The sequence below is a fragment of the Staurois parvus genome, unplaced genomic scaffold, assembly GCF_062004578.1.
Source record: "Staurois parvus isolate SC_StPar_1 unplaced genomic scaffold, SC_StPar_1.0 ptg000361l, whole genome shotgun sequence".
Taxonomy (NCBI): domain Eukaryota; kingdom Metazoa; phylum Chordata; class Amphibia; order Anura; family Ranidae; genus Staurois; species Staurois parvus.
The window spans coordinates 16,752,454-16,771,650 of record NW_028318157.1 but is presented as its reverse complement, the minus strand read 5'-3'; the positions used below and the strand labels follow the sequence as shown (position 1 = coordinate 16,771,650).

At 43.0% G+C, this 19,197-nt stretch overlaps 1 protein-coding gene across 4 annotated transcripts in view; it reads right to left on the bottom strand.

Moving 5' to 3' along the window:
- The window catches only part of ATP11C (ATPase phospholipid transporting 11C (ATP11C blood group)), a 146,763-nt gene that overhangs the window by 40,670 nt on the left and 86,896 nt on the right, over window positions 1–19,197 (bottom strand). For all 4 annotated transcript variants that reach the window (XM_089684967.1, XM_089684966.1, XM_089684965.1 and 1 more), the window contains exons 18-22: window positions 16,441–16,622; window positions 9,491–9,754; window positions 5,274–5,442; window positions 4,880–4,982; window positions 3,233–3,378 (exon numbers count right to left, since the gene is read on the bottom strand). In XM_089684967.1, coding sequence (XP_089541093.1) covers window positions 3,233–3,378; window positions 4,880–4,982; window positions 5,274–5,442; window positions 9,491–9,754; window positions 16,441–16,622 — 864 coding nt within the window. The remainder of the gene's footprint in view (window positions 1–3,232; window positions 3,379–4,879; window positions 4,983–5,273; window positions 5,443–9,490; window positions 9,755–16,440; window positions 16,623–19,197) is intronic.

Genomic DNA, 19,197 nt, shown 5'->3' with positions numbered 1-19,197 from the left:
CCCCCTGGACCCTATCCCCTCTCAACTCCTCCGGTCACCCCCCTCTTCCCTCATCCGCTCCCTTACCCACATCTTCAATCTCTCCCTCGCTACTGGCGTCTTCCCCTCCCCCCTAAAACATGCGCACATCACCCCCATACTCAAAAAGCCCTCCCTGGACCCCACTGACCTCAACAACCTCAGACCAATTTCCCTGCTGCCACTCATGTCCAAGCTCCTTGAGCGCTTGGTCTACGATCGCCTAAGCGCCCACCTAACTGACAACAACCTCCTTGACCCACTACAGTCCGGCTTCCGTCCCCTACACTCCACCGAAACTGCCCTCCTCAAAATCACCAACGATCTACTAACCGCCAAAGCCAAAGGCGACTACTCTGTCCTCCTCCTCCTAGACCTCTCTGCGGCTTTTGACACAGTCGACCACCCCCTCCTCCTTAATAAACTACTCTCCCTTGGCATCAGAGACACCGCTCTCTCTTGGTTCTCGTCCTATCTATCCCAACGCTCCTTCAGCGTTTCCTACAACGGCGCCACCTCCTCTTCCCTCCCCCTCTCTGTTGGGGTCCCCCAGGGCTCTGTCCTTGGACCCCTTCTCTTCTCCATCTACACCTCCTCCTTTGGCAAACTCATACACTCCCACGGCTTCAACTACCACCTCTATGCTGATGATACTCAAATCTACCTATCCACCCCTCACCTCACCCCCACATTCTCCGCCCGCATCACTCACCTCCTAAACGACATCTCTGACTGGATGTCGCTCCATTTCCTCAAACTCAACCTCTCCAAAACCGAGCTTCTCGTCTTTCCCCCTTCCCGTGCCCCCCCCCCCCCCCCATCCTTTCCATCACTACCAACAACACCACCATCAATCCCGCCCAGCAAGCCAAGGTCCTTGGCGTCATTCTGGACTCAAACCTTTCCTTCCAACCTCATGTCAAATCACTCACAAATACATGCAGCCTCCACCTTCGCAACATCGCCAAAATACGCTCCTTCCTTACCCCAGACACCACTAAACTACTCGTTCACTCCCTGATTATCTCACGCCTTGACTACTGCAACTCCCTCCTCATCGGCCTACCCCAGTGCAAACTCTCCCCGCTTCAGACCATCCTGAACTCAGCTGCCAGACTCATCCACCTCACCAGCCGCTCCACCTCTGCCACCCCCCTCTGCCTCTCCCTCCACTGGCTCCCCATTGCCCAACGCATTAAATTCAAACTGCTCACTCTGACCTATAAAGCCATTCACAACACTGCCCCTAACTACTTCACCGACCTGATTCCCAAGTACCACCCTACCCGTACCCTTCGCTCTTCACAGGACCTCCTTCTATCTTGCTCCCTGGTCTCCTCCTCCCACGCACGACTGCAAGACTTCTCCAGGTCCTCCCCCATCCTCTGGAACTCACTACCCCAATCCATCAGACTGTCACCTTCCCTCCTCACCTTCAGGCGCTCCCTGAAAACCCACCTCTTCAGGGAAGCCTACCCCACCCTCACCTAACAGCCGCTGCCCTTCCCTCCTTCTACCACTCCATCCCCCACAGCTGTTTCCTCCTGTACCTCTACCCCCTCCCTCCTAGATTGTAAGCTCGAAAGAGTAGGGCCCTCTTACCCCTTGTGTGCTGTTTGATGTTACTGTACTGTTTCATGTATTGTCCCCCCTCTATTGTACAGCGCTGAGCAAACCCTTTGGCGCTATATAAACTCGATAAATAAATAAATAATAATAATGTCTTTTCTAAAGTAAATCCCAAATACACATAAAATTAATTGGTTTACGTGAAAGCTATAGCGTCTACAAATGGCGTTATATGTGCTGGAATTTTATTTTTTTATACTAGTAATGGCACGATCAGCGATTTATAGCGGGACTGCAGCAGGCACTCTGACACTGGGTGGGAACTAACTGCCACTGACATCCCCAGTGACACCAATACAGTGATCAGTGCTAATAAAAAGTACTAACACTGTACTAATGACACTGGGCAGGAAGGGGTTAACTTTTGGACATATTACTGTATGTGTTTTACTAGGGAGGCATGCTGTTTTAAAACAGCATGTCCATGCTGACAGGGGAAAGACCTGCGTTGTTTACACACAGGTCTCTCCACTTTCAGCTTTACAAGGTGATCGCTGAGTGCTTTGACATCCCTAGCCGCCAATAGCTTGTTTGCCCCCTACGCAGAAATGCAAATCGTGTATATATACAAGTGATTTTGCGCAGGCCTGCCGCCCTGTAGCAATACTTTTACTATAGGGCAGTGGGCAAGTGGTTAAATAGTTTTTGTGTGAAGTAGTTTTCTAACTGAAAGCCTGTATAAAGATACAAGTAGATAGCTTGGGGGGGAGATGGGGGATTGCAGTGTGCAGGAGCCTGACACTGCACCATCAATGCACCGACTGCAAGTGCAATGCTTTGCAGGCTCCTGTGCAAAAAAAATAATAAATGCACATTCCTTTTCCTGCAAAAAATATGTGCATTTATTATTTTTTTTCTTAAAGGTGAACTTGGCCTTTAATGTGATAGTAAACCCTCAGATTTTTTAAGCACTTTCAGCAACTGATTAATTTACTTACGGAGTATGCAAATTCTTTATCATTAAATTCTTCCCTCTATATCAGTATAAGCTGGTGCCACAGCTACTACCCTCAGTTTTCCTGTTTCAGAGGCTTCCTATGGAATCACACTTGCATGCAGGGACCAAGGTTGTGCCTCCCTAAACTGTTTGTATCGACAGAAACAGATAGGAAGGCAAGGCACTCCCCTGCTCCTTCCTTCTCCAAACTAAAGGATTGGCTGGAGACTGCACTGTCCACTGTAAACTCTTTACTGTGAAGACCAGAAGTTCAGGGAAGCAGAACTGACACAGCAAGAGTAAGCATCATTGAAAGCTGTAAACTGCAAGTGTTGGGGTAAGAATTTTCAGTAACTATAAATCAAAGACTAATTCCATAATGTGTAATTTGCAAGAGCTAAGCGGCCAGGAAAAAGATGCAGACATATGTAGTAAACACTAATTGAGAGGATTTACACTTTGCCATCCTGTGCAAATACAGCAAAGTCACACGGCTAGTTTTGTAAACCAGCCAAATGAAGCATTTTAAAACAGATCCATCATAGCATAATTCCTACATTGTAAATAGTTTGTGGCACCCCAATCTGGCCAAAGGCAATGTTCTGTCCTCTGCACTATCAATAATAGTGATACATACAAAGATCTTACCTTATAAAAGAAATACTGTACAAGGTGAGCTATTCTCACATAATACAAGTGTCCATGTGCTAAAAGAAGTTTTTTTAAGTGCTTAAATTTAGGTACAGCATAATCACTGTTCCTTGCTGCTTGGCGGCCTTCTTTTCCTTTAATGCCTGGAATAGAGAGAGAACAAAAAAAGGAAGGTAGCAGGGGTAGATGAACGGTTAAGAAACTGTCACAAGGTACAGAAACCCAAGGGAATATTATGTAGGTAGGAAGGGCTTAGTTATTTGTAAGGTATTTGGATGGTCCAATCAGGTATGCACATGTAGAACCACACATTTGTTTGATGAGCTGCATCCAGGTGCAGCTGTTGAGCCAAAACTTTACATTTGCTCTTATCCAGGGTAGGATGATTTACCCAAACACAAAGCACACAAAGCACTCCAGAGAGTTTTAGCCACATATATGAGTTGTAAAAGTGTGTTCTGGATGATAGCAACCATATGACCAAAGGTAATGGCTGTTAGTAATGAGAAAAAAATGTAATTCTTTAAATCAATTCTGCAAGATTTTTTCCAATTATCATCTATGACCCTGTAAAAAGTGAATTTTATTAACAGATCAGATGTTTTGCCACAAGAATAAGGAAAAAAACTCAATTTAGCTGCTAGAAGGCCTTCTCTACTATATTCTACAAAACCCTATCCACTCAGTGCATAGCTTCTTTCCTACTGTGAATTGTCATTTCAAGAATGAATATATAGCACATTACCCAATCAGAGCTGTGCACAGAGAAAGTTTCCATACCATCCTTTCCTAGGTGCTATTGCCCAAAAAGGACAGGGTCATGAGTACAAACACTGAAAAAAAAAATTTCCTGTATAGTTTCTAACCTCATTGCCTATAATAATCTGAGTACTTCAAAGATTTGGGAACACCTTAAGCCCCGTATATACACGGGCCAAACATCGTCCGGTTATACAGACACCGGCTGATGGTCGGCCTGTGCGTGCGGCTGCTGGTCCAGCTTCTGTCGAAAGGGCACGACTGAAAAAGGTTTGCCAATTGGCAGCCGATTAGTGTTCTCAGCCATGGCTAAGAGTGCTGACCAGGGGCGGACTGACCATTCGAGCACTCGGGCACTGCCCGAGGGCCCGGGGTCGGTAGGGGGCCCCATGAAATGCCTCTGGTACCTTTTTTATAGGCTTTTTTGAGTGTGGGCAAGGACACAGGGGCCCTATGATCCCCTATTGCCGGGGGCCCCATGAGTTGTCAGTCCACCCCTGGCGCTGACCATTGTATTCTGGGGAGCAGTACCCTTGTCAGAACACAATAGCACAGCTGGGGAGAACACTGTACTAACACAGCTTGCGTTTTTTTGCTCAGCCTGCTGGGTTGAACAAAAAAAACCCCCAAAACTGATAGTGTGTACAGGGCACAAGAGAAGTGTTCCCTCCAAAATAGAGGAATTAGGATAGGTGGTTAAAACATTGTCCAACAAGCTGAAGGATCTTGCACAAACCTAAAGAATCTAAGCATACTATTTCTATTGTAACTAATTTCATATTACAAGAACAGAAAATGGAGACATTTTTTTTGTTTTGATGCCTGGATCCTATATTCTTATCTCATTTTGTGATATAAAAGTATTAGAAATTGGTAAATCCTTACCTATTCCAACATGTGCTTCTAAAATCATGCTGACATCATTTGCTCCATCTCCCACAGACAATGTGATGGGGTTCCCTTTGGTATTTTTTACCATTTTAACAATCTGAAAAGAAGAAAATGTTATGAGCCAGAAAGAAGAGACCTATAAAACAGCAGCAATTAAAGGGTTACCCAAAATCAAATGTCTGCACACACTATTGTGGTTAGAGACAAGCCTGGAAATGTTTTGCAAATCTGTTAACAAAAGTAATGTATTTACTAATCACAATAATTGCAGTGTTGAACCACCCACATTTATTTTTCTGACAGCATGACAGATAGGACCTATTTTTAGAGACACATATGTCATTACATACACATAACAGAAGCAAATTTCCTGCTAATTTATACGCACCTGTGCTTTTTGTAATGGCGCCATACGGCAACACAACACAGCGGTACATTTCTGACAAATCTGCAGAAAGATGTTCTTATAATGGCTGGAACTACAGTTGGAATTCAGTATAAGAGACAGAGTGGAACCATCAATTATCAAGCCATAATCTTGGTTTCCTGACCAGCTCCTGAAATGCACAAAGAACAGTATATAGACCCATAGTTAATGGTTTCCTATGCAGACTCAGAAGCATGGAACAAAACACAATTAAAATAGAGAGTTACCATAGCAGAAATCTTGGCAGCAACTCAATTTCCACTTAACTTGGAGCAGACTCTTGCTTTGCTAGGTCACCAGCGGCAATTTCAATAATTTTTCTGCCCAAGGAGAAATATGAACCCCATACATGAACCCACACACGATCAATAGAGGAGCAGATACAGTTAGGTCCATATATATTTGGACACAGGCACAATTTTAGTTTTTTTCATGTATTTACCAAAATATATTCAAGCTATAGTTATATAATGGATATGCGCTGAAAGTGCACACTCACAGGTTTAACTTGAGGGTATGTACAACCAAATTGGAAGAAGGGTTTAGGAATTACAGCTCTTAAGAGTAGCCATCCCCTCTTTTTTTAAAGGGACAAAAAGTAATTGGACAATTGAATATAATCATAAATAAAATGTTCATTTTTAATATTTTGTTGAGAATCCTTTACTGGTAATGACTGCCTGAAGTCTGGAACCCATGGACTTTACCAAACACTGGGTTTCCTCCTTTCTGATGCTTTGCCAAGCTCTAACTGCAGCTGTCTTCAGTTGTTCTTTCTGCCTTTAGTTTTGCCTTCAGCAAATGAAATGAATGCTCAATTGGGTTGAGATCAGGTGATTGACTCAGCCATTGCAGAATATTCCACTTCTTTTCCTTAAAAGCTCCTGGGTTGCTTTTACAGTGTATTTTGGATCATTGTCCATCTGTACTGTAAAGCGCCATCCAATCAACTTTGCTGTATTTGGCTGAATTTGGGCTGACAGTATATCTCTAAACACTGCAGAATTCATCCGGCTGCTTCTGTCTTCTGTCACATCATCAATAAACACTAATGACCCAGTGCCACTGGAAGCCATGCATGCCCATGCCATCACACTGCCTCCACCATGTTTTACAGATGACGTTGTGTGCTTTGGATCATGAGCTGTTCCAAGCCTTCTTCACACTTTTTTCTTCCCGTCATTCTGGTACAGGTTAATCTTAGTTTCATCCATCCAAAGAATGCTTTTCCAGAACTGGTCTGGCTTTTTTAGATTTTTTTGGCAAAGTCTAATCTGGCTTTTCTATTCTTCAGGCTTATGAATGGTTTGCAGCTTGTGGTGAACCATCTGTATTTGCTCTCGTGAAGTCTTCTCTTGATTGTAGACTTTGACAATGATATGCCCACCTCCTGGAGAGTGTCCTTCACTTGTCTGGATGTTATGAATGAGTTTTTCTTTACCATAAAGAGGATCCTGTGATCATCCACCACTGTTGTCTTCCATGGATGTCCATGCCTTTTTATGTTGCTGAGCTCACCAGTGTGTTCTTCTTACCTCAGAATGTACCAAACTGTTGATTTGGTCACTCCTAATGTTGCTGCTATCTCTCTGATGGATTTGTTTAATTTTTGAAGCCTTACAATGGTCTATTTCACCTGCATGGACAGCTCCTTTGAACGCATGATGTAGGTTCACAGCAGTAGATTCCAAATGCAAATATCACGCTTAGAATCAACTCCAGACCTTTTACCTTCTTAATTGATGAAGAAATAATGGAGTAGCCCACACCTGGCCACAAAACAGCTTTTAATTCAATTGTCCAATTACTTTTGGTTCATTGAAAAAGGGGATATTACTACTCTTAAGAGCTGTAATTGCTAAACCCTTCCTCCAATTTGGATGTACATACTCTCAAATTAAACATGAGAGTGTGCACTTTCAGCCCATATCCATGATATAACTATAGCTTGAATATGGTAAATACCTGAAAAGAACTAAAATTGTGCCTGTGTCCAAATATATATGGACCTAACTGTATAAAGCGAAGATATGCTTTTGAATGTGTTTCAAGCATATATAAACGTTTTAGCATTTCTTGTATAAAAGGTTTATTTTACAAAAAACATTTAACACACGCATAGTATTTATTAGAAAACCCTGCATACAAAAAAAAAAAAAAAAAAAAAAAAAAAAGACTTGGACATGGGTGAAAACACTACCTCCCTTGGTAACTGATACATGCTAAAAGCTCCATTTCCTATGGATATTATCCCAGTCGCTCTCACCAACAGTCCTTTTTCCACTGCTGAGAAAAGGTATTGTTAGTGTGAAATACATGGAAGCAATGCAATTGCTTCTATGGAAGACTCTCAAAGTGGATTTTTACCCAGTAAGATACAGTGTGCTGGATATTTCAACATTATTGCACTAAGAGCGTTGACTAAGTATTCCATGCACCTGAAAGAGAGAAATGTTCTCGGCAGGTACGCTATTATTTTCTTTTCCCTTACTGGATAGCTTTAAAAGCTGGCCATGGATTATTTATTTTTTCTCCCCATCAGTTAGCTGGCTGATAAAAAAAAACACAAAACAAATAAAAAAAAAAAAAAAATGAAAACCCCCATCCATACATTCGAGGTGGGATAATAAATATTTGCCTGCACCACTATTGTATTCCGACTCTCAGAATACACTGATCAACACTGCAGCCAATTGTATGTCAATAATGAATCTGCGCTGTAGTAACTTGACTGCATCGCTGATCGAATGCAAATTTTTGGACATGCCTGTTCAAGAGGAATTGATCACTAGAACACCACTCGAATGGGAACAGCTATAGATGGATCAAAATGCGGCCAGTCCCTGCTGAACTGGCTGAATTTCGATTCATCTAAGGCCAGCTTTAGTCACCAGAGTTACTGTCAAAAGAAGGCTAGTAAGCAGTAGTATTCTAATGAATAATAAAATAAAGAGAATTAAACCATATGAGACATTAAAGTTAAAATAAAGTTTTTTTGTTTAAAAATAATAAACATGTCATAATTACCTGCTCTGTGCAGTGGTTTTGCACATCCTCAGGTACCCCACTTGCATTACTGCCCCTCCCCACCTAGTACTCCCATAGCAAGCAGCTTGCTATAGGGGCTCCTGAGTCACTGATCTGTGTGTCCATCACACGCAGACATTGCTCTGCCCCACCCACTCTCTCCTCATTGGCTCACTAGCCTTGACTGATGGTAGTGTAAGCCAATGAGGAAGGAGAAACCCAGGGAAGCAGAGGCTCTCGTGCACTTTGCTGGACTGAGATGGGGCTGAAGTAAAATTTTAGAGGGGCTGGGGGTGCTTCTCCACACACCTTGAGCCTTAACAAGCTTTAAGCCAAAACTTTTTTTTTAATTAGAATAATAAATTAATAAAACCAATCAGGTTTTGTTATTTTCCTCCTGTGGTCCATTGAGGAGATTTTCCTTTCCTGTATACACTAGAGGAAGTGAAAATCTCTCTCTTCTCCCTCATATTATTCCATCAAGTAAATAAACATACAAATTTTCATATCAAATATTGATCAATTCATAAATTAACCACTACCAGGTACTACTGAAGAAGTCACATGACCGTCATTATACGCATATAGGAGGAGCCAGGTATCAGGAGGCTGAGACCAGAAGTGACGCGAGAGCTGGAGCTCCACTGTCAGTGATATATGCCTGTGTTATTTTAACTTATGTGAGTAACATTTTTACTCAATACATTTTGTCTAAATTACTCCACTATGGGTACACGTTTGTTAGTGTGAGTACACCGCAGATAACAGAGACCGAACATCAAAATGGCCAGACCACCAAGAATTTGAGTGATCTGCAGAGAGGAAGCAGGACGGGGTATTTCTTGTGGGAACATGTTTGTTGCTAGCAGCTACCCCAGTTCCACTGGACATGATTAGGAGTTTTAGACATTTACTTTGGAAGGTGCTGGATAATCACATATTTACAGAGGAAAAGAAACCCCATTGGAAGATTTTCCCTTTATTTCTGCTCTCGCGAGGATTTAGAATTTTGTATCTTCCCTTTATCTTCAGTCCTGGTGACAATCATCAGCAGGACAAATACAGTGAGAATATTACTAACAGGAAAAGAGACGTCAATACAATCTTGATAGGAGTTCTAACCCCTCATAACTACTAAATCAGGGTCTCACCTTTTAATACTGCCTTTAATTTTTGGAGTCTCCTGTACCAGTTTTCGATGATACTCTAAAAGCAGCTCTTGCAAGCGATCTTCTTTCCTTTCACACTCCTCTACATTTTTGGTTGTCAGTTCCAACAATTCAGTGTTATTCTGGAACAGTCTAGAGGCGTAGCATGTAGCTTTAGCAGTCTCCATTTTGTCACCTGTTAACACCCAAACTTTCATTCCTGCTGCATGAAGAGCTTCAATAGTTTCTGCTGCTTGCTCCTGGAGCCTGTTGGTAATGATAATGAAACCAATAAAAATGAATCTCCAGAATATGGATTATAACAAAAAGACATTCAGAGGGAATTTACTAAAACTGGAGAGTGCAAAATCTGGTGCAGCTCTACACAGAAACCAATCAGCTTCCAGATTTTATTGTCAAAGCTTAATTGAACAAGCTGAAGTTAGAAGCTGATTGCCTACCATGCAGAGCTGCACCAGATTCTGAGTGCTTCTCTTTACAAATTATGAGAGCCTGTGGGGGAGATTTACGAATGCAGGAAATAACTACAATTGCATAAGAAAAGATAGTACTGCCCAGGAAACAATCAGCTGCACTTCCACCAGTACTACAGGCTCTTCTCACTCTCTGCTTACTGTGCGTTATACAGCCTGTTTTTCATTTTTAAGCTCTCGTATATTTGGGCAAGGATATAGTGGGCTCATATAGCCAGGTCTGAAACTGGATTGCATTTCTACAGCATCAGAATAATTCAGAGGTTGAGGATTTGGGTAAAATACTGATGCTTAGCTAGCAGATCAGCCAAAAGCATGATACTGCTCAGGTAGGCTATGTCCCTAAATATAGATACTAAATCTGAATGCATTTCTTTAGGGTAAATCTTATTTTTGTAGTGTAGAGATCTTCAGTTAAAATGGATTCCTTTTATTAAAGTCTTGAGATCTGTTTAACACGAAGGGGTGTATTTATACCACAACTGCATAGCAATTGAATATGTGCAAATGGGATAAAATCAAATGTTTCTTATGTTATATTCCCTGAAGATTGAATGAGGAAAATACCTCACTATGGTCACTAGATGGCACTGACTATTAGAGAAAATAAGTAGACTCCTGAGCTCCATCTAGTTGTCATTAAGTGGCATTTCATCATTCATTCGTTCTTCAGAGAAATATAGGCCAAGAACATCTGATTTTGCCCCATTTGCACATAATAAACTTACTTGTAGCTTCAATAGACAAAGAAAAAAAGTAAATGTTTTATAAACAATATGCCCCTAAGCGTTAACATGTTTTCGAGCTGAAGCTACACATACATGTCCTAATTACTGATCAAATTGGAACTGCACCTGGAACAGAAAATTGCTTGAGAAAGCTAAAATATCTGTGAGGTTTGCAGTGCTGTCTGTCCTTCTGGGGAGATTTCTCCATACCTGTGCCCATGACAGTGGTTATATGGTTAAAATGTGATGGGAAATATTCCTAACAAAAGCAAAGACTGAATAAAGAGCCTGTCAGAGCTTCTAATATTACCTCACTATATCCAAAACTAAATCTTTACAGCTGACAAACTACTAAATACATATGAAGGAGCTGTCCTGCTAACAAGTCTGTATTTCTGTCTATCCAGCAATGGATTTTACACAGCACAATCCTGTCTGGAAGGGCAGAAGACCTGACTATTCGCTGCTGTAGTTCAGTAACTCTTACAGGTCTCATCTTTCCCCTAAGCTGCGATTGAAGATTGAATAAGAAGCAGCAGATGGATGAGTTCAGCTCTCTCCACCTATCAGCATGTCCTATGTTGACAAAAAGCACTGAAGCACTACAGATTGAATCCCTGTACTGCTTCTCCTACACCCAGTCTGAGTTCCACTGTATAGGGACCTGCTAGAGGCTGATACCAAGTGAAATTTAAGAGCATACAACACTGGCATTTAAAGTAGTATTAAACCCAAAACCAAAAATGTAATATATTGTAGCTTACCAATCATCAGAAGTGGTTTCTGCATTAGTTTTCTTTATTTTAGGCTTTTTGCTTCTGTTATTTTGATGAAGGAATTGATACCATTGGATGGCCCCCACACTCGCCTGACCTAAATTCAATAGAGCACCTCTGGGATATTATATTTTGGTCCATCTGACACCATCCGGTTGCACCTCAAACTGTCCAGGAGCTCAGTGATGCCCTGGTCCAGATATGGGAGGAAATACCCCAGGACATCATCCGTCGTCCCATAAGGAGCATGCCCCCATGTTGTCAGACATGCATACAAGCACGTGGGGGCCATACAAAGTACTGAGTACCATTTTGAGTTGCTGCAATGACATTTCAGCAAAATGGACTCGCCTGCTACATTTTTTTTTTCACTTTGATTTTCAGGGTGTCTTTGAATTCACTCCTCTGTAGGTTGATAATGTTCATTTCCATCAAATGATGGGGCATCCTCACATTCCTAACACATTACCTAGTCCATATCAGTAGAGATATCCAACATGGTATTTTTCCCTATTGAGATCTGCTGTATTTTTAGTGTCTAATTTTTTTTTGTAGTGTACTAAAAAACTGAAGCCAAACACCAGCTAATACTCTATAGCAGCGGTTCTCAACCTGGGGGTCGCGACCCCTTTGGGGGTCGAACGACCATTTCACAGGGGTCGCCTAAGACCATCGGAAAACACATATTTCCGATGGTCTTAGGAACCGAGACACCGCTCCTGTCTCAGGCGATCTGTGGGCGGGATGATATGCTGCCCCTGTCACCTGGCCACACCTCCGGGATCACTCAACAGCTCCGCCTCCTCGCCGCTGATTGGCCACCGGAACTGTAGCTCAGGAGAGGAACACAGGCGGCCAATCACCGGCGAGGAGGTGGAGCTTGGAGAGGAGGAGCCGAGCGGCAGCGCGCGGAGATCAACGAAGATCGAGGGAGCTGCAGGAGCGAGTGAAGAGAGAGGCCAGAGAAGGAAGACAGCTGACAGGTAAGTGCAAATTTTGCTGCTGCAGCCAGGTATGCAGGCTGTAGATGGGAGAGGGAGAGCGAGCCCAGGCTGGAGCAGGAGTCAGCAAGGTAAGTATCATTGGTGTCAGTGGGAGGGATAGTGCCCCATCATTGGTGTCACTAATACCAACGATGGGGCACTATTCCTCCCCCCACTGACACCAACGATGGGGCACTATTCCTCCCCCCACTGACACCAACGATGGGGCACTATTCCTCCCCCCACTGACACCAACGATGGGGCACTATTCCTCCCCCCACTGACACCAACGATGGGGCACTATTCCTCCCCCCACTGACACCAACGATGGGGCACTATTCCTCCCCCCACTGACACCAACGATGGGGCACTATTCCTCCCCCCACTGACACCAACGATGGGGCACTATTCCTCCCCCCACTGACACCAACGATGGGGCACTATTCCTCCCCCCACTGACACCAACGATGGGGCACTATTCCTCCCACTGACACCAACGACGGGGCACTATTCCTCCTACTGATACCAATGATAGGACACTATTCCTCCCCACTGACATCAGTGATGGGGCACTATTCCTCCCACTGACACCAATGATGGGGCACTATTCCTCCCACTGCAAAATTACAGTTATGAAGTAGCAACGAAAATAATTTTATGGTTGGGGGTCACCACAACATGAGGAACTGTATTAAGGGGTCGCGGCATTAGAAAGGTTGAGAACCACTGCTCTATAGGCAGTTACAGCAGTTTTCTATATTACGGGATAATAGTTTTACATAAATAAAATCTGATCACTATAGTTACCCGTCAGTGGTAAATGGTTTTTCTCATCCCTTTCTCAACTGATACAATTTGCAAGAGAGTTTGTTCTTTTGGAAAACAGAAATGCAGACTGGATCACCAGGTGAAAAGGGGAAGAAAGCTTGAAAAAGAAAATGAATGCAGCCATAACATCTAAGAATTGGTAAGCGACAATATTATAAATGTTTGCTTTTGGAGTTAACATTGCTTTAAATATATATTTAAAGATGCAATAATGAATACAAATACATTTGTGATTGCATGTCTGCCTAAAGTTCAGCTTTGAGTAGTTTAGACCTAGTCTATTGAAGAAAGGCCCATGTATGGGCAGCACATGTTTACCCAGTCTGATCATTATCTGCTGATAATGAATTAACAGAATGGAAAATCCAGCTGCACAGTGTTTATAGTTGCATGTATACTAATCCAATTGATTTACAAAAGGTAATAAGAGACTGTTCTCTTATCAAATGTAAACCTATATTTTAAAGTGAAATGTCACTTTACAAAGTGAACAGGCATTGCTCCTGCATTTAAGTAAGCCCTTATGTGCTTGGTGTGGAAGCCATATACAGTCAGGTCCATAAATATAGGGACATCGACACAATTCTAACATTTTTGGCTCTATACACCACCACAATGGATTTGAAATGAAACAAACAAGATGTGCTTTAACTGCAGACTGTTAGCTTTAATTTGAGGGTATTTACATCCAAATCAGGTGACCGGTGTAGGAATTACAACAGTTTGCATATGTGCCTCCCACTTGTTAAGGGACCAAAAGTAATGGGACAAAATAATCATAAAATCAAACTTTCACTTTTTAATTACAGCCTGAAGTCTGGAACGCATAGACATCACCAGACGCTTGGTTTCATCCCTGGTGATACTCTGCCAGGCCTCTACTGCAACTGTCTTCAGTTCCTGCTTGTTCTTGGGGCATTTTCCCTTCAGTTTTGTCTTCAGCAAGTGAAATGCATGCTCAATCGGATTCAGGTCAGGTGATTGACTTGGCCATTGCATAACATTCCATTTCTTTCCCTTAAAAAGCTCTTTGGTTGCTTCTGCAGTATGCTTTGGGTCATTGTCCATCTGCAGTGTGAAGCGGCGTCCAACGAGTTCTTAAGCATTTGGCTGAATATGAGCAGATAATATTGCCCGAAACACTTCAGAATTCATCCTGCTGCTTTTGTCAGTAGTCACATCATCGATAAATACAAGAGAACCAGTTCCATTGGCAGCCATACACGCCCACGCCATGACACTACCACCACCATGCTTCACTGATGAGGTGGTATGCTTAGGATCATGAGCAGTTCCTTTCCTTCTCCATGCTCTTCTCTTCCCATCACTCTGGTACAAGTTGATCTTGGTCTCATCTGTCCATAGGATGTTGTTCCAGAACTGTGAAGGCTTTTTTAGATGTCATTTGGCAAACTCTAATCTGGCCTTCCTGTTTTTGAGACTCACCAATGGTTTACAGCTTGTGGTGAACCCTCTGTATTCACTCTGGTGAAGTCTTCTCTTGATTGTTGACTTTGACACACATACACCTACCTCCTGGAGAGTGTTCTTGATCTGGTCAACTGTTGTGAAGGGTGTTTTCTTCACCAGGGAAAGAATTCTTCGGTCATCCACCACAGTTGTTTTCCGTGGTCTTCCGGGTCTTTTTGGTGTTGCTGAGCTCACCGGTGCGTTCCTTCTTTTTTTCAGCCTAATGATGGCTTGCTTCACTGATAGTGACAGCTCTTTGGATCTCATCTTGAGAGTTGACAGCAACAGATTCCAAATGCAAATAGCACACTTGACATTAACTCTGTACCTTTTATCTGCTCATTCTAATTGGGATAATGAGGGAATAACACACACCTGGCCATGGAACAGTTGAGAAGCCAATTGTCCCATTACTTTTGGTCCCTTAACAAGTGGGAGACACATATGCAAACTGTTGTAATTTCTACACCGTTCAGCTTATTTGGATGTAAATACCCTCAATTCAAAATTGTTAGAATTGTGTCGATGTCCCAATATTTATGGACCTGACTGTATCCGTATTTATTGGATCTGGCTACACAAGTGCACAAGTTTAAAGGGCCCTCCATTCCCAAGCTGGGTTGGTATCCAAATTACAAAAATAATTTTTATGGTTTTAAAAAGTGTAGTTAGTAACTGTATTTTCTTATGACCGCAATATGAACACTGCCTCTCTAATTAGTACAAGTGAGTCACCATAAGAGGATGAGCTGAGCTGAGATCCATAGAAGTGACAGTCACTGGGTGTAACTGTTCCAAGCACCATTTAATTCATATTCACTAGCAGAAAAATGAATGACTATGAATAGAATACATCGATACTAGTGGCCAAAAGTACCTTTACATTCTAGTATACCCTTGTAAAATCCTGGTCTCTAATTTTACGTTCAATAATTACATTTTACAAACAGAGGAAACTTGTGAAGACAAGAGCATACAGAATCAGCATGGCAACCAATCAATTTCTGCTCTTCATTTTCAAAGCTCAACAGAACAATTTATAGCTAGAAGCTGATTGGTTATCATGCACAGCTGCTACAGATTCTGTCTACTCCAGTTTAAGTAACCCCCCCTTGTCTTCTATTCAAGACCAATTGCAAACAAAACAATTGCTGGTTTATGCCACATTTTCCTACTGCAAATATTTTATAGAAAATTTTGCAATAAGCAGAAAATGTGCTGCCAAATTACAAATAGGCACCTTTTGTTAGCAGAAATTTATTCTGACTGCTTGGCTTTTAAATCATCAGCAAAGTATTTATATCTCTGAGCTGGCATCATCAACAGAGTTTGGTGGAATGGTCTGTGTCTGGATGGCTTGCAGTAGAAAATCTGGATATGCTGTTCACCCTTTATGTTAAGTAAAAAAAATAAAATAAATTCCCTTTATATACCAACATAGCATAGTGGATGCCTGTTCCAATCTGCAGTTTATAACCACCACCAATTATTGCATTTACAGTCACCAATTATTGCATTTACAGTCTCAATCAGCCATGACAACAAATGTTCTGTTTTTAGTAGGTACCTCAGGAGCCCATATTTTGTATTTTTGAATCTCTCTACTGACACAATAAAGAGATCCAGCTGGAACTTTTTTTAACAAAACTTTTATTGTTTACGGGTGCTGTTTACCTGTCTTCTACTGCAGTAGCTCCAAGCAAGTGCATATCATCTTCTATGTCATCAAACACTCTGGCCAGTTTCTCTTCTCTATCCTGCAAGGCCATTTTTGCCTCATTTAGCTGCTTATTAATTTTGTCATATTCCTCTTGAGTTAATTCCTTAAATGCCACACACAGGGTCCGGTATCCATCCTAAAAAAAAAAAAAAGGGGGGGGGGGGCTTTATTTAAGCAAGGTAATCCTTCACTACAACGTGACCACATCAAGCATTTGAGGGATTTCTGGCAGAATCTCCTATGCAATCAGACTGAACCTAATCACCTCAGATTTTGGTGTACCTACAACATGGTCTTCCAAGGTAATTTCAGGTGTTCTGCACATGGACTCTTCATCTTCCATCCACAATAAGCATTCTATCCCAATAGTTACTGCAGACTTCCTGCAGTTCCTATTTTTCACCCTTATCCATTTGTGCTGTGCAGTGTAATTAGCACGCCTGTTTTTACCAAACATGAAATATATGATTATTGTACTCGCACTAATGTCCTTTTCCAGGAGTCCATTCAGAGGCACAGGAAGTCATCAACTGACATGTTATGCTGCAGAAGGATCATTCACTGGCAAATAAAAATGTATGCCAGTCCAAGGACATAGGAAATCACCAACTGTAGAGATGTCCAAAAGCAGTCATCCTGGGGATAGGTAACAACAAGCAATCACTAGCAGCCCCAACAATCTGTGAACTGCCTACAGCTATAGAGCGAATTAAGGACCAATGCCCAAACCTAAAACCAGATAAGGCTGACCCCCCTCTCCCCCGCCGGCTAAGTGGAACATGGTAACAGACCAAGAAGAAAAGGATGGGAAAGTATGCCAGAAGATCAGAAGGGTGACCTAATTGGTAAAGAATGTGTCAATATGGAATAAAAACAACAAACCATAGACCAAAAGCTGGTCAACCTGGATCCATCCAGAGGGATGGAACGAGCAACAATTTTCTCAACACGGAAAGACTCACAATCTGAAAAGTGTTGAAAAGGAAAAAAGAGCTCCCTTTGAGGAATGAACACAGAAACCTAGAACAATGTCCTGGTTGAAAACGGACCACATTGCTTCAATTAGAGTAGGGCCCTAAGCCTCAACTCACCTGATTCCAAGGATCAAAAGGGACAAAGAGCCGCATACTTAGGATGGCTGCTAGAACAGACATTCACCTCAAAATGCGAGGAAAAACCCTGAGAATGACGTAGGTCAAAAAACACAGCAAAATCTCCTGCTACTCCTAGATGGTAGAGACATGTAAGGACTGTGATTTTGTCCAATGGTATCAGGAGAATTGTCCAGGGAATAATGCCGATGTTGGAGGAACCACTTTTTCTGGGACTCCAACGTAGAGAAGGGAGGGAAAGCTCCATGATGACTTTCCAGAAGGTGGGAAGGAAAATATTCAGCAACCCCAACCTTTGCCAACTAACCAGGATGGGAACTACTTGTGCAGTCTTTAACACAGGGCAAAAGGGGCAGCTGCCCCAGGTCTTGTCATTGTTCTGGGGCCCAAAGCAGCTGCCCCTTGAGCCCTTGCTACCCACAAATAGTTTCCAAGTTGTATCAGATACAGCTGATTCTCTCTTCCCTAACACCCCCCCCTCCGCTTGCTCTCCTGGCGGGGTTAATACAGCAGCCACACTGTGACTGAGGGGAAGCACAGCTGTGGGCTGCAGGACTGGAGTAGGGCAGAGCAGCTTTCTGTGTTCCCCTGCCTCCACCCTCACCTGTCAGACTTGTGTAGCACACAGCCGAGTGAAGTGTTCTGGCTGTGTGCTACAGGTCTGATAGGCAGAGACTGCATAGTATTGGAGAAAGAGCCCACGCACACCTAGCAGAGCAGTACCTGCTGCACCATTGTGAAGCTTCTGTAAACAGGTAAGTGAGAACTATTGGGGGAGGTTGCTTGTGCAGAAAATCAGCTGTAGGGAGGCTGGAGGGGTGCCAGTTGGGGGGTGGAGGGATTTGTGAAGTGATGAGGATTGTGAGAAGGAGGGAGGGTAAATTTGTGAACAAGGATGATTGGTGGATTTGTGAAAAGAGGCGACAGCTATAAAGAGGTGGGGAACTAAATATGTGACGAGGTGAGAGCTCTGAAGGGAGAGGAAAAGGTGGTTGGTGAATTTGTGAAAGTTGTGTAAGGAGGGGGCAATTTGTGTAAACTGCCTCATCCACAGCTTGGGGTGTAAGCTGTGGATGTGGGGGGAAGAGTTGAGTTTTTCACAGGGGTACAAAGGCGAACTGTGGACAGAAGATGAAATGGTGAGCTATGTATGTGTGGGTATAAAAGTGAACAGGGAGGGATTTAGAGGTGAGCTGGGGGGGGGGGGGGGTACAGGGATGTAGCTCTGGATGGGGGCACAGAGGAGAGAACCCAAATTTACTAAGTGGCTCCTTTGGGGTGGCGCTACATCTCCTTTTGCTTTCCAGTGCTCACACTCCGCAAGGTATGGACACACAGCACATGCAGCCTCCGCCTGGAAGTCTACAGCATCCTGCCTAATCAGCAGCAGCCTGATGGTAGATGGACAGAGCAAAGGGCCATTGAGAATGGTGGCCTGGCTCAGATAGCATGGTGTCCACAGCCAGTGTTGGCAGGACAGAGCTCCAGAGTGCTGCTGTGTGTGGCTGGGGCTGCACTGACTTGTGTGGGTTGAGGTGCCGATGGAGAAGGAAGGTGACGGTGGAGAACAGAGAGGTGCTGGCTGCCTCTGGACACTCG